Source organism: Microcebus murinus, chromosome 3 (genome assembly GCF_040939455.1).
Source record: "Microcebus murinus isolate Inina chromosome 3, M.murinus_Inina_mat1.0, whole genome shotgun sequence".
NCBI lineage: Eukaryota > Metazoa > Chordata > Mammalia > Primates > Cheirogaleidae > Microcebus > Microcebus murinus.
In genome coordinates this window covers 66,897,889-66,914,725 of record NC_134106.1, presented here as the reverse complement: position 1 = coordinate 66,914,725, position 16,837 = coordinate 66,897,889, and the positions used below count along the sequence as shown (strand labels likewise).

At 39.1% G+C, this 16,837-nt stretch overlaps 1 protein-coding gene across 1 annotated transcript in view; it reads right to left on the bottom strand.

Annotated features, from left to right (window-relative positions):
• CTNNA2 (catenin alpha 2) overlaps window positions 1–16,837 on the bottom strand; it is a 1,049,805-nt gene that overhangs the window by 252,406 nt on the left and 780,562 nt on the right. The window contains exon 8 of the mRNA XM_012742713.2: window positions 6,660–6,740. Within this exon, the coding sequence (XP_012598167.2) occupies window positions 6,660–6,740 (81 nt within the window). The remainder of the gene's footprint in view (window positions 1–6,659; window positions 6,741–16,837) is intronic.

Below are 16,837 nucleotides of genomic sequence, written 5' to 3'. Positions count from 1 at the left end.
TAAAATCATCCCCTTTTCAGTGACAGTTTTGGATGAGAAATCCCATGGCCTCCAACAATACATACTGGCCAATCTCACTTAAGCAGGAGGGGTGTACTCCAGAGATGAATATTCTGGTAAACTGAAAGAGCATTCTGCAAAAAACAAAAACAAAACACCAACTTTGTTGTTCGAATAATCATAATTGAAAATCTTCTAAATTATTCTGCTTAAGAATTTCACCTTGGAAAATATGATAGAATTTTGGCTTTATAATCCTACAATGGATCTCTCAGTCTCGGAATCAGGATTCATAACGAAATTCTCTTTGCCTAAAATGTGAGAAGGTATCAAAGATGAGACCAAATCCAGACATCCCCTGGAATGTGTTTTGGGACTCAGTCACCGTTGTTTACTTCCCTTTCCCACTTTCCCTAGACTGCCAGAGCCTATAGAAATTAGCAGAAAAGAACAAATCAGTAGTTGAAGCTTCCACTTGATTGAGAGTTTCCCTGTTCATACTTATATTATCTAGTTCTCTGCTCAGTAGAGTGGGCTATTTGACTCATCAATGTTGATCAAGCTACTAGATTCTTTGTGTGATCTAAACTTGCTATCAAGAAAGAGGTCAAGCCAATGTGTGAACAATCAGCCATATGCTGGGTTATGGAAATAAATTAAGCCACTTCTTGAATTAAACAGTGCCTTGACAAGGGAAGAGCTTGCCCTTAGTAATATTTCAAGAACTCTCTTCGATTGATGAAATGATGTACTTTAGACTTGGCCTGCTGCAGGTTTTCTAGGATATAAATAAGTATATTGTGGTCTGGGTTATTTAGGGTTATTTTATCAGGATTTTCCTAAGGTAGAGGTGACTTAAATTAAGGGTCACGTTCAAAAAATGACCTTTCTATAGGCTCTGGCAGTCTAGGGAAAATGGGAAAGAGAAGTAAACAACATTGACTGAGTCCCAAAACACATTCCAGAGGATGTCTGCATTTGGTCTTATCTCTGACACCTTCTCCCCATTTTAGGCAAAGAGAATTCCGTTATGAATCCTGATCCCGAGACTGAGAGATCCATTATAGGATTATAAAGCCAAAATTCTATCATATTTTCCAAGGTGAAATTTTTAAGCAGAATAATTTAGAAGATTTTCAATTATGATTATTCAAACAACAAAGTTGGTGTTTTGTTTTTGTTTTTTGCAGAATGCCCTTTCAGTTTACTGAACCCTCTCCTACCTATTTTGCTCTCTTCCTCCTGGCCTTTTTAATTCTGATTTCTGGTGTTTCTGATCTCATTTCTGTTCAGTTGTCTCTAAGTTTCTCATGTTCTATATTTCAAATCTCATTTGCTACATGATCATTTTCTGATCTACATGCTTCCAATGCAGTGTGACCTAGGGAACAAACCTCAGGGATTATTAGCACTGACACAGGGTTTCAGTGTAAATAATACAAACTTTAACATTTGGGCAAAATCAATATTCTACATATTTTTTGTCGTCATCATAGAGATAGCCTCATATCCTTATGAAGAAAAACAGATTTGAATCCAGAAATAAATGATTTTCAAATGTTTTCTTACAATGAATTTTAAAATAATTGGCCCCATCATGGGCAGATGTAAGATAAAGAATCGAATGCCTTAACATTCCTTTTTTCTGTAAATGTTTTAGAAAGTCTGTAATTCATGCTTTGACAAGCCAGATACCTAAACATAATGGCACTTTTTAAAAAGAAGATCCAATGGACCATAACAGCTGGAGACCCAAGAGATGATAACATATCACAGACAAGAACCATAGATGTTTTTGACATTTACCATAGACTTTTTTTTTCTGTCCACAGTGCATACATGTCACCCATTCCAAGTCCTAGAGTGGTGGAGGTACTGTTGAAACCCACAAAGCACCTCCACATATCCATGGGAACCCCCCATCTTCCCCACATGCATCCCCTAGAGTAGATTAGCATATGGGTGACCTACTTGTATATGCTGGTTTTATGGAGAGGTAGGGTGCAGCAAAAGTTATGAGCGAAGACCCTACAGCCAGACCGTCTGGGTTGGAGCTTCCACACATCCACATCCTGTGTGGTCATGGGTGCATTACTTTATTTCACACCCTTATATATACAGTGGGCATGGTGACAATTTTTTTCCATCTTACAGAATTGATGCATGGATTAAACACTTCAATTTATGGAGTGAACTTAGAAGAGTTCCAGGGCACAATGGCTCAATACATGTCAGCTATCATTCAGTTTGCATTTTGTGGACAGTGGATTTTGCAAGCTCACCCTGATAGCTGTCTACTTTGAGCCATAGTTGGGTTTTTTTTGTTTGTTTTTGGCATATTATGGGGGTATAGATTTTAAGGTTTCAATAAATGTCCTTTCCCCCCTTTCCCCCACATAGTTTTTATATAAGGAATTGGGTCACAAAGTGGGGACAGCTGGCCGGGCGCGGTGGCTCACGCCTGTAATCCTAGCTCTCTGGGAGGCCGAGGCGGGCAGATTGCTCGAGGTCAGGAGTTCGAAACCAGCCTGAGCAAGAGCGAGACCCCGTCTCTACTATAAATAGAAAGAAATTAATTGGCCAACTAAAAATATATATACAAAAAATTAGCCGGGCATGGTGGCGAATGCCTGTAGTCCCAGCTACTTGGGAGGCTGAGGCAGCAGGATTGCTTGAGCCCAGGAGTTTGAGGTTGCTGTGAGCTAGGCTGACGCCATGGCACTCACTCTAGCCTGGGCAACAAAGTGAGACTCTGTCTCAAAAAAAAAAAAAAAAAAAAGTGGGGACAGCTGAGGAAACTCTTTAGCTGTAATTGTTCCGTATTAATCTTGGAAGATTTTTCTGTAGCCCACTCTGGAGATAGGGTCTTGATAAATCAGTCTTTAAACAAACCATTGAAGGACATGTTTTGCCTGCTCACCCAATTATAAAACTATTCCACATGTAATTTTTGATGTTAAAAATGTTCTGATTGTAATAGTAGAAGTGAGACTTTTGTCAAGTTGACACTTACTGAACATCATTGATGGAATCATCCTCATGGCTGTTAAGGAGCAAAGGATAAGAATTTGACCCTTGATTGGTTTTGGGAGTGAGAGAATTGCTAAGGTTAGCAGTATCGTAACATTATGGTTATTTATTAGCTTCTCACAGGGAAATGTTTGAGGCCTGATTTGCTTATCAACCTAAGAAGAAAAAGACTAATATAAAGGGCAAGATAATAACCAGGATCAACCAGCATCCCTGTGAGTGTAGTGAAAATTAAGAGACCATGCCTAGGATAGTGCACAGGTGGTGCATAGAAAAATGGCATGGGGTGCAGCTGGCAGACAGGGACTGGGCCCCTCTGAGGATGGAAAGCCCCCCTGCCATGAGCCATTAGGCACCCACAAGGGGATTCGGCCAAAAGCTATTGTTTCCACAATGGTCTGATTCCAGAATCACAGTAGCTCAGATTCAGAATGACAATAGCTCAGACATGGGGCCTACTGTGCCCACAGCTCTAAAATTGGAACATAATGCTTAAAGCTGGTGGTTATATTCCCCCAAATCCATTTTTAATTCCAAACAAAACAGTCCTAAGAGGATTCTGCTCTACTACTGCCCCCCATCATAGGTTTAATTGGCAAGATGGATTCATGCCAATCAGTTTTAAATAATGTGCTTGGGTTCCTATGACCTTTTTCACAATTTATGTATGACTCCTCGGTTTCTTAGGATGTGTTGCCTCAAGAGAGGGGCTCTACTTACTTGAAGATTCCACTTCAATAGAAATCCTTTTTATTCAATGAAATACTTATTTTTTTTAAGCATCTGCAAGTCTAATTCCACTTTATTTCATTAGAAAAGTCCAAGATAATGATCATGACTGATTTTATTTCTTTTAATTTTGGTGACTAGAACTTTGTGAGGCTCCAGGGTCATCCTTCAGAAAAGCATTGCCCAAACTTAGGGATATGAGGAGGAGGCAGGAGATTGAAAGTTGGGAAGTCATGAAAGTCACTAGAAATCTTTTGTTTTTTTTTTAACTAAAAATCTTTGATTTCACTTTTTTCCCCTATGAGATTTGATTTCTCTAAACATTGTACAAAGAAATCCACGGGTACAGGGAGTGGACGTGATAATTAAGGGTTCTCATTTAGCATCTGCTCTAGCAAAGGTTTATCTCTAATTGAAAGAACAGAAAGTATCTCAGCAGTAGGGCAACATTCATTTGAGCCAGGAGCATTCACTGGGCCACTATTGCAGAGGGTCTAGCAGAGAACCAGGCAAAACCTTGTTAATCCAATTAACTAGATACCTAAATCTGAGCTGATGTCCTACCTGAGCCAAGCAAATAAGTCACTGCATGTTCCATCTGCACAAGTGCTAGGTAGCTACAATTTAGATCAGAGAAGCTTTTGTACCACTACAGGTGTACATGGAGAGACAGAAGAGATGGGAAGAGAGACAAAAATATCCTAACATATGGGTAAGGATGAAAATGACAGATGGGGACCATCTTAGTTTCGGAAAGGCAGATTGGAGAAGAGAAAGACGTTTCAACCAAATTCATGGGTATGGTGTGAAATTATGCCATAACTGTTGGATCTTAATACTATAAAACAATTCTCCTTTTATCCTTATTCCTCTGTATTTTGGAGAAAGGTAGGAAAAAAATCATGTGCATGAAATAATTTCATGGAAGGACATACTCTTCTACTTCCATCCTGAAGGAAACTCTCCAAGGAGTTTGTCACCTAAGCATTTAAAGCTTCACCATGAATTCATATTTTACCACTGTCTTCTGGTAAAAAGAGTCAATGACTTACTGGGAATTTTAACACCAAAGTAAAAATTACATTGTCCATTATTTTCTAATAAGACCAAAACAAAAACAAAACAAACAAAAAAGTAAAACACTGCTGTGATAGGTCTATGATTGGAGAGAGTTGGCTAGAGCTGAGGGTGCTGGTTCCTCCTGAATATATATATAAAAAAGTAATCTCTACTGAGACCAAGAGATCAGGGAGGTGGGAAATTCAGTTCATGAATTTTGCATGACAATCTAGCCAAAGGAAACCCCTGGAGATGTCCTCCCACTGCTTTTAAAACCTGTGATTATTGGGCATTAGGACCTCCGGCACAGGAAATGAATGAGAATTTTCCTTGGACTCATACAATCTTATATATATATCACAAAAGACCTCACAGAACTAGTTTGGCACCTTACTTTTATAGATAAGAAAAGGAGACCAAGAAATGAAGGAGCTACAGTCACACTGACACTCAGTGGCAGATCTAACACTAAAACCCAGGTATCTGACTCAATGTTTTCCATTAACCTCCATTTCAATTCCTACTACTCCTATCAAACAGGGATATGAACAGATAGTCTGAGACAGCAAGGAGAGGCAGACTTGGCCATATATTTATTCAGTGTTACTAACGTATAAAAGAAAATGTTTTATTCTGCCTTATTTCAAAGTAAAATGAAAAGAAAATGTTTTTCCCAAAAGGCTTGCTAGCTGGGGAGTAAAACTAAAGTCTTCATATTCCAGAACTAATCTGAAGCTCAAATGTGTCTACACTGTCAGGTAATATCCTGAAGAGAGCCCAGAAGACCCAGCAGTAATGAAAAATTATGTGTTACTCTCATTCAAACCATTTCTAAGATGTTTCCTGGGCATTCTTACCCAGGCATCCTGCTAATCTTGTCTGTACATAACATGACGTAAGAGCCAATGCTACATTTTGCCATGCTAATCCACCTTTTCTAGCTGTAGAAAGTACAGCAGGTGCTGCCATGGCAGTCGTTGGTTCTAGCTGATTAGCACAATCAACATGTAGTGAATAAGATGGACATATGCAAAAGCTACTAGTAGGAGACAGGAGGCTCCCGGGCAGAAATCATGGAATACAGGGTTTTATTATAACTTAATGGATGATATAATCTCTTCTAGAGAAAAAACACTACCAAATAAAGTGGAATTCATCATGAATTAAGGGTTCCCAGACAACATTTACCAGTGTTCATACAACACTTTCAAGCTGAAAAAGGGGCCTGGCCAGAGATTACCCCTCTCCCCAAGAAAAATAGACCCATGAAACTAATGATGCCATTAGCCATTTAAATCATCCAACAAACTCGCTTTGTTTTAATACTCTGCTTCCCAAACAACCATGTGATCAGCAAACTTTCTTAGAATAATGGTCCCAAACGAATATAATATACTAGGACAGAGCTCTTAATTAGCCCTGCAGATTAAGAGTTGTATTTTCTCATTAACCCTTAGCATTCTGGTTTATCACTGAATGCCTTGGGAGTTTGATTAAGTAAGAACCAGAAAAGATCAGAGACAGTTTCTTGGCACACCTGGATTTGGAATATTAAAAATCAGATGTAGATGGTAGTGAATTCATGAAGTTTCTACCTGGGCAGAGTGTGTCTGAGAAGTGAGAGGCTGTCCCATCAGGAGTTGTTTCCTTTATGAGCCTTGCAGTTGGCACATCTCTCTGCCCAGTAATCTCTACCTTGCTGATAAAATGCTTCTATGCATATGAAGATGTTATTAAGAATAACAACCTGAACAGCAGCTCTAAGAAGGCACCCTGGAAAAGGACATTATTGAAACCACTACTAAATACCATGCATTTAAAATAAAAACAAAAAACAGTACCTGTCTCCTTAGATCTCTTGTTTTCTTGGTCATCTTATCAATTGCGATGTTTAGAGGATCTCCTTTTTCTTTCCTCCCAGTCTATTAAGAAAAGAGAAATTTAGAAAATTCAATGTTAGGGACATTACAAGTTAAAAAGAAAAATCAGAGAAACAATTGAGTTTTAGAGTTTCACTAATTAAAAAAAAAAAGATTCTTTTCAACACACAGCTAACATGATATGTTCTCTAAAGTTTTTTTTAATGGAATAGCAATTAAAGTTGATAAAAATCAATACATTCTTAGGATGGTTACACTTATGTCCATATTTGACTCCATACAAATCTGTTTTCTTCCCTTCTCCAGACACTTGGCAATTAAATAAACACAAGGATGTTTTGTGTTTGCCTTCAAATACAAATGCTTTGTGCTTTTCTATTGTGTAAGCACACTTCTGAATAGAAGATAATTGAGATGATAAAAATAAATAGAAAAGGATTTTAAGTAAATCTCTAGAATTCAGAATTTTATGCCAATATTTCATAGGCCATATTGCCACTTCTGTACCAAAATCAAAAGAGATGCTTTACTAGAAAATACAGTTTCTAATCTCTGTTCTGTCATGCAGTGGAATGCTAAACACGGTAATAAGAAACCCACAGCTTGAGGTCATGAGGAAAATTTCCCTTATGACTATAACAGACAGAGATAGAGGAAAAAGAAATCTTCTTTAATAAATTATTCACTTGGAAGTTTCACTAGTTTCTTGTTTCTTTTCTTTTTTTATTCTCCTACTTTTTTGGTGGGCATAGAAAAACAATTAAAACCAAACAAAACAGACTCTCTCCATTGCCTTTTTAGAACAGCAACAAGATTCCCATGAATGAAAAGCTCTACAAACATTATGGATGGCTTTATCTTCCCTTTAAGAGACAAATGTTTAAAAAATCTTGTCCAATCTATTAAGTTATCTAAACTTTGGTCAAACACCCTAAAGATATATTTATTTATGGGCCTAGTGGCAAGCCAATTTTTGCTCCATACTCAGTCTCTATAAAATCTTGCAGGTCTCTGTAGCAACTTGTGTATATGACAAAATGAAATTCTAGGTCATAAGTTGGGCCTAATGGGATAATATATTTGCCTATATTTTGATTTGGAAGCCTAGAGGTCTCTGGTGACTTTAATATTCCATGTCACTGTTGCTGGGATTCTGTTTGTATAATATTTGCAATACTGGGTTTCCCTAGCATTTAAGTCTTTGGCTGAAGGCTATTCAGAAATGCACTTGACTTGGGTGCCATATTTTTTGTCACCGTTTAAGGAGGCTGGTGAATGCAAAAGCAAGGACTGGGGTTAGGAAAATTGGTCCACTGACCAGAATAGTCAATATATGGGCCCTTTGTTAGCTCTAATTTCTTTAAATAAGATATTTGTGCAGGAATAACAGCAGTAGCCTGTCAATGTCTAGATTTGCACAGCAAATGAAGACTTTCAAGCCATCATGCCATAGTTTCCTCTGCTCTGTATGACTAAATGCGGATATAGTTTTAAATCCATCAGCTTAAATTGGACAGGATGCCAGTCATGGAGAGGAGAGATGAGGAGAAGAGAGGGGAGGGGAAAGGAGGGGAGGGGAGTGAAGGGGAGGAGAGGAGGGAAGGGGTGTCAACCCCCTGTTAATGATCCTTGAATAATGATTTGTCCCATTTTTTCACATCTGAGTTTTGTCATAAGCACAATGGCTAGCATAACATATGCTCTGTCTTCTTCACAAGGTTAGCAGGACAATCAATCATGATGTTAATGTGCTGGAAACAATAAAAGGCATTAACAGTATTCGGACTAATTAGCAAAGTATTTTTTCACTGTGGAAAAAATGAAAGAATTGATTCAGAAACGACATAGAAACTATTTTTGGATCACCTGTATTTCTGCTTTCTCCATTCAGGCAGATAATGTATGAAAACCTTGCCAAAAACTAGAATCCCTGAAGGAAAAGTTCTCTTTCTTTAAGGAAGGACTATTTGGGGCAGTTCATTTTAAATAGGCAACTAGTGTGGGATATATCTAAGAGGTGAGATAAGGGTGAGAAACTCCAGCTCAGTCTTTCACATAGTAGGTTCTTGAACATATTTGTTAAATAACTAAGAATTTGATCATTGTGAGCAAATTCTTTTTTTAAAATTTTTTTATTAATTTAATTTTATTTTATCATATTATGGGGGTACAAATATTGTTAGGGTTACATATATTGCCCCTGCCATTCCTCCCCCCACCCCCTGCCTTACCAAAACAGCAAGCATGTCCTACCCCCAGGTGATGCGCAATGCACCTATTTTGTAAGTATAAATTCTTCCCCTCCTCCCCCCTCCCATCTACCTCTAACCCTTCCTAGGGAGAGGCAAAGATATACAATGTAACCCAAAGGTCAAAAAAAAAAAAAAGAAAAAAACAAACAAACTTTTATTGGGTGGTGAGCAAATTCTAGTTTCCCAGGAGTCAACTAGAAGCCTTACCCAAAGCTCCCTCCTGGACATGCCAACCTCTACAGATTAAAAATAATTTACTAAACTGAAGTGAAAAGACATCTAAGTTATCATTTTTACATCATCACCTAATACTAAAGTCAGAGTGCGCATGGTGTTGTCTGTCATCCAATTATTTTCTACCTTTGCTGAACAGAAGAAAACAAAAGCCCGTTGTAATCACTCTCTGCCAATTACCACCTGAGTGAGCTGGCCACCTCTCTAGGCTCCAGATTTATCATCTGTAGAATGAAAGGGTTACCAGAATGACGAGTTACCAGAAAAGCCATGGGCAGCCTGTAGTCGCATTTCCCCATTACAGGCAATCAGTCCTGGCACTGCAGAGAGGGTTGGGAATCGACGGACTCCGGGGGTTTTCTCATCTGTGAGACGTGCATAAGTGCTTGCTTTGTGGGATTATTGTGAACATTAAAAGAGATAGCATCTGCAACATGCTTAGCACAGTTCCTGACCAGCCCAGTTAACTTAATGTTAGCACCTCTACTTCTCTAACCTCTCCTTCCCCTCCAAGATGAGGACAGAAAGATCCAGAGAGATGAAGGGACTGATTCTGACCACCTAGCTCATTAGTATCTGACCAGCACTTCCAGGCTCCCAATCTAGAGCTTTTCCCACTCCATATGTAAGCCATTGCCCATCTCTAAAAGTCCAGGATTCTGTGATTTTATAGTTTCATGTGTTTCTCTTCAAAGACTATCAACAAAATCTCAAGTCGAGGTGTATTTCCTCTGTCACTTTTTGTCCACAGACCTTGTGTGTCTTTCGTGGACCTGCTCCCCACTTGCCTTCTTTATCTTTACTTGCAGAGATTGAGTCTGCAATAGAGATAGCCATTTAATAAATATCGTTATTAAAAAAAGAAGGCAGGCAGGAATGTTCTGTCACATTGCTGTGGGTGCCTTTCCTAGTTGCCATCTGTTGTGCTAGGGAGGTGCATGTTTATTAAACCTTATTTGTTTTAGTCTTTGAACACTATTTTACAAAACATATTCAGGATAGATCCATAGCTTGAGTTGATGAGAGTGAAGAGAATAAATTTTCTGATTTAGATTTTCTGGGGGATCCTTTATTCTCCCATCCTCTGGCTCTAAATTCAGGTCCAGTTTGCCAAAGTATCAGATGTTGTCTAGAAGACCTTCATATTTCTAGTTTAGCCCTAAACAGAAGGATTGGGCCATTAATTGAAATTTTTATTTTTTACAATTAGTCTTCAGGAAAAGCACAATATTTTATTTCAACAATTTTTTTGTATAATACTGCCCTTTGCCACTTTGCAAACCAAAGGCCCCTCTTCTTTGCATAAGGATCTTACATTTCTTTTCTCTCTCCCTCTCTCTCTTTCTTTCACTATATTAATATCACATCTTATGAAATTCTGAAGATATATGCAACATATTTATATTAACATGCTGGATAATATACCATTAGGAATATAAACTCCCAAATTTACAAAATAAAGAAGCAAGGAAGATTAACTTATAAGTCTCTGAAAATGAATATTTCTTTAAAGGCTATTCTCATCCCAGACCCTCATCCCACCCTACATACATAATCCAGTTCAGTGGGTCACTCATGAAGGCCCTGGGATTATAAATCTACCATATCCATGCTTCCATCACATCCATGGCTGCACATGTTTCAAGGCACAGTATTAATATGTGGGGCATGGTTATAAGAAGGCAGATGTCTATCACTCTCTTCCTTTGCCTTGAAGGTACCTGCAGACTTTACTGAATGTATGAGATATCTTCAAAATATTGTATAGTTATGACTCTAATATATTGAATATGTGAGGAGCTAATCAAATGCCGAGTCTTCAAATTATTTTTGAAAGAAGTGAAAGTCAAAACCATCAGAATGGCGCAGAGCAATAATGTGCTGTGCACTCTATTTGCAACACATTTTGCTGTCATTTAAACCTATGATTTTTTTAGACAATAAGAGGGAAGAGAAAAAATTATGTATTGATCTACCAGTCACCTTATCACACTTGGAGGGTTGCCCACCTACCCGCAAAACCCACATGTAGAAATCATATCGTTATTACAAATAGCACCATTATTTATAGAACCGTGAACATTCATAATACCTTTACAGTATGTGTAAATCATACTCTGAGCATGTGGGCCTTTCTAAATATTTCTTTTTCACTAGCTAAGTACATTTCTCTTGGAAAGGAAACAGGTAATATCTCTTTAGAATGGATGAACATTGAGCAGTGACCACAAAGCAAATCCATGATCAGGATACTCTAAACACATCACTACCCAGCTTTCTTCACCCTGGCAAGGGGGAGGAGGGGGAGGAGGTAAAAATAGAAAGGGAAAAGCTGACATTTCTCTGCCATACTTCATCAATGTTCAAGGAAATAATCATCAACATACAATGCAAAAACATCAGGATGGTGATATTGGTTAGACTTTCGGGCTCTAGCTATTAGTAAAGCAATATCAAGATACACATTGAGCAATGCACATTGAAGGACTGGCTCGAGGAAAACAAGGTGTATCACTATTTTTTTCTTCCTCCAGTAAACCTATCCATGTTCTTTCAGTAGCAGCCCTCTAATGGTTCCTTCTGACTCTCAACCAAGGCTCTCTGGCCAAGGGATAAACTTATTTATGATAACATACAAACCAGTGAGAATCACTAGGGTTGTAGGTAGTAGATAGAATTATTAGGAAGGAAGCTTTTTTTTTTTTGAGATGGAGTCTCCCTCTGTTGCCTAGACTGGTCTCAAACTTTTGCCCTCAAGCCATTCTCCCACCTCAGTCTCTCAAGTAGCTGGGATTACAGGTGCTCATAACCTTGCCTGGGGAGGCATCTTTTTTTTTTTTTTTTTTTTTTTTAACAATCTCCATTGGGATTAATAAGCTGGTAGTAGATAAACCTTGAGCTCATTAGGGAATCTCTGAAAATAGACCCCAAATTGAAGAGAAGCATAGCTGAGAAAAGAAAGGAGAGAAAGAAGGGGAGATGAAAAAGGAAAGGGAGAGATTATGAGAGAAATTGGAGCAATAAAGGAATGAGGAATTGGGGAAACAGAATTTAAGGGAAGAGAAGGAAGGGAAGAGAGATCAGCTTTTGGCATCAAATCAAAGAGATTGAGATTTTCCATTGTATATTCTCTTAGTCTATCTGAACTACTGTAGCAAAAATACCACAGCTTATCAAAACATAAATTTTTATCTCATAGTTCTAGATGCTGGGAAGTCCTAAATCAAAACATGGGCAGACTCAGTGTCTATTCACAGACAGTGTGTTCTCATTGTGTGTTCGCATGGCCAAAGGGGCATGGAGTTCTCTAGATCCTCTATCATAAGGGCACTATTCCCATTTATGAGGATTCCACCGTCATGACCTAATCACTTACCAAAGGCCCCAGCCCCAAACCCCATGACTCTGGGGGGTGAGATTTCAACATTTGAATTTTGAAGAGACACAGCCTGTAGTATACCCTAACCTGTAAAATAATTGTTTTGCTCATCATTATACTGTTAGAGTCTGGAATTGTACCTTGTACATAATAGACATTCAATAAATTTTATTAAATCAATTAAAGAAACACTTGTCCTTCTGAATCCAGTTGCAGCCTAAAGCCTTAAATATGTATCAGTGGCTTACTTGGTATCATGAGTTAATAAATTCCCCCATGTGTGTTAATGTTGCATTTCTGTCACTTATAACCAAAAAGGCCTCACTACATCAGAAATCTTAACATACTAAGCCAAAACAATTTGAAAGCAAAGTATCAGTGGGAGCAGACTTCAGGCACAGTCCCCAAGGACACAGCCTGGAGCACTGCCCGGGGAGTGCAGGGCATCCAGGTTTACTCACAAGGCTTTCCCCAGCACTAATCGCTGACCAATTCCAAATCCTAATGTCGTATCTCTCTCCTAGATCCAATTAGTCACTGACCTTGGGAAACTGCCCATCAGAAAGTCTCCAGGATTCATACTGTTCCTCACATCCCACTGTCCATGACACCCCAAAATTTCAAGGCCACAGCATCTACTGAAGATTTATTTCACTCATCATACTCAGTATGGCCTACTAAGACCAAGCTTCCCTTCCTCAGCTCAATGTTCCTCAGTTTTTGTTTAGTTCTTACGAGAGCCCTATTTTCTTCTTCTTTTTATTTCAGCATATTATGGGGGTACAAATGTTTAGGTTGCATATAATGCCCTTGCCCTCCACTCCCACCCGAGTCAGAGCTTCAAACGTGCACATCCCCCAGATGGTGTGAATCGTGCTCTTTATGTATGTATCTGCCCATCCCCTCCTCCCCTCTCCCATCTGCTGGACAGCCGATGAATGTTATACCTGTATGTGCACTTAGCTGTTGATCAGATAATACCAATTTGATGGTGAGTACATGTGGTGCTTATTTTTCCATTCTTGTGATGCTTCACTTAGTAGAATGGGTTTCAGCTCTATCCAGTATAATATAAGAGGGAGAGCCCTATTTCCTATTAAATTTTTGGGCCTGTATTTTAAGACTTCAGAATCTGGTATCTCTCTCGTAACAACACCCATCTCTAATCTATTTGTACCTTCTTAAGAACTCACAAATTTCCTGCCTCCTTATAGGCTTATGTTGGTGTGTGGCTGGAAGGGGCTATTCTCTCTTCACCTAGCTAGGTTCTATCTATTCTTCAAGAAACAGCTCAAAATCCCCTTTCTCTAGGAAATGTTCCTAGACCTATCTAGCCCATGAAGATATCCTTTGATCACAATTTTCAATTAGGTATTGTGCCAAATAATGCACGTTAACAATACCATTCTGCATTAGTTAATAAGTTTTGCATGTGGCTGCAGAATAGAACCTGAGCTTTTGTGGGTAGAGAGTGCCTGGTTTCCTCCCAGAGGACTCAGCACAAAACTCATAAGAATTGCACAGAATTATTAGTTTATAGACAAAAGAATGGATGATCCAAGTAGGCACCTAGGAATAGGAAATAGATATGTAAGGGATATTTTTTTGTCTAGGGGTATGATTCCTGGTTTGGTATGAAAGGGATAGATGATTTGGAAAATGTGGGGTCCTAAAAATAAATTTCACCTACTTCACAATCTGCTGATCAAAGCCATAGGAAGTAGTTGGCACCTGTGTAATGTTATAATTCTTGCTCCTTGATTTATTTTATCAACACAGGTGTAGTCCTCAGTGATTATTTGCCAGGCAACCCTGCATAGAAGATATTTTTCATAGCACTCCCACCCCTACCTTGGGTGATTGCTAAAAGCTGGGGTTAATTAACCACATATTCCTTCTAAGCCTGTAAGAGACCATGAACTGAGCAAACTGCTAAAATATGCCATTTCATCTTTACAGTTGAGATGAAAGTAGTCAAGGCAAAGTGCAAATTCCCATTGATTTTTACACTCTCTCTTTCACACACACACACACACATACACACACTGAATAAATAATTTAAATAATGAAATTTAAAGTTCCATTTCATTATTAAGTGCATATTTCCCAAACCATTCAGCTCCAGTTAAAGCTATCAACACCTAAAGGATCCCCAGAGTCTGGCCTTTTCCACCATCACAAAAAAGAGGTCAATAACTGGGTCCACATTGCTGAGAATTCACAGAAATCAGAAAACATTCAGGCAGCGGGTTACCATAATTTATGGAAAGTATGTCTGTGTGGGAACCCTAAGTCCTGGCCTTCCTGTGCCTCATTTAAAATATATCAAGAGCCAGTACATATTGTAATTCCTCCATCACTCCTTCCCGGCTTCTTCACAGAAACCCAGAAACCCAGCCTTCCCTGAGTGCCTATAGTCACCACTATTAGTTATTTGGTGCTTAATAAATTATTCCTACCTAGGCAATAATTATATATTGTGCAAAGCTCTTGCATTGTTAATTGAATTGCAGATGTCACATTATATACAAATATATAAGATGCATCATCATGATCCTGTACTATTTAGAAACTTGTCATGAGTATATATCCTTTTCCCAATTAGAGGCACAGTTGCCCAAGGACAGAAAAGTGTCAGCCAATTATATTTCCTTGAAATTCTGAAGTTGCTGGCACAGTGTCCTACACTGGGTAGGTGCTACATAAATTAGAAATATGTATAGATACATACATAAAAATATGTATTGGATAGGAATAAAGTAATTCTATTCTAGGTATTTGACATGATTACATGATATGGATCTTTGGGGACAAGCCTACTTTTGTGCAGAGGGGGGATTGAAGGCTACCTGTCAGGTCCTCAGCAATGCCATAGAACAATGTTGTACACTTTCACCCACTTTCTACCCAAATTCTCTTCCTTCCTTAGTCATATTCCCTTCCCTGCTCAAGACCTCTTCTTTGCAGAAAGAAGATGGAAATTCCTGGAGCCAAAGCCTTTGATTGAATGCATGGGATTAAGATGTACATATCCTGGGAAGAGAAAACAACTTTTATTAAAACAGTGAGAGGTGGGAGTAGATAGGCTTGAGGATGCTAGGAACCAGAAAGAATTGGTCTGGTGAAATGGTGCTTCCATGAGATAGGAAGAACCCTGAATGGGGAAAGAGAACATCTGGGTCCTTTCCAGTTTCCAGCCCTACAGCAAAGAAAAGTGAGGAAGTTTTGTGGGTGATAGTGGACAAAGGAAATAGACAGATAGCAAGTACTTGCTGAATACTCAGGGTAACCCTAGGATATCTCTTTTCATGGTCTACAGCAAGGTTGTTTTATCTGCCCAAATCAACTCCAACCTCTCTCCGTCTTTGCCAATTCCTGTGAGGATGGCCTCCTCCTGTCCTGTGTGGCACCACCATCTCCCAGTCTCTAGCGTGGCACCTTCTAGCTCTCATGTTCCCCTCCAAAAGGTCAATGCTGTCTGGAAAGCAAGCCCACAGGTCCTGAGCCCTTTAAGTCTTAACACTATGAGAGAACGAACAGAGAATAATGTGGGTTTTTTTAATTATTTGGACAGTAAAGAAGTATTTTAGCTATTTAGACCCCAACAAGCCCCAATCTAGAGCTGCTAACCCCATCACTGGCCCGTTTTTGCTTTCTAGGAGCAGAGTGTCTCAAGCTTTGGGCTCTTCTTCAACTTCCCAAACCCATCCCCAGTCTGGAGTTGGGAGGAAGCCATCGCTGCTCCGAACCCCATCACCAGCGCCCAGAGGCCACCCTCCAACCCCACCAGGAGCTACCACTAGGTACTGCTACGGTTAAGGTGAGTCAGGAACCTCACTGAGTATGCTTGAATACACATTGTAACAGAACTATCTCTTAGGGCATTCCCTCACACTTGGAACCAATGAAAACTTTATGAGGCAAATGGCATTTTTGCAGCATGACAGTTAAAAACTAAACTAAGTAGAAAGCAGGCCGAAACCCTGGAACACATGTCTCACATCGTCCCAAATATTCCTCACTATGTGGCTCCCATAAACACCATCTGCTGTGTTAATTTGTAAAGAATTACAAGGTTCTTAAAATTACACTTTGCTCTCTGTAGCGTACACTGTGTCTACGAAGGGGGAGACTTGAGAATGCACATCACATCCCGTCAGACACGGAGATCTTTTTCCTTCCTATGCTGGGATCTTACTGAAACTTTGCTAGGTCTGCATGGAATTTTAAGAAGTGCATTGTGTTCTCTCCAGACCAGCTGTAGGGAAAGAAAA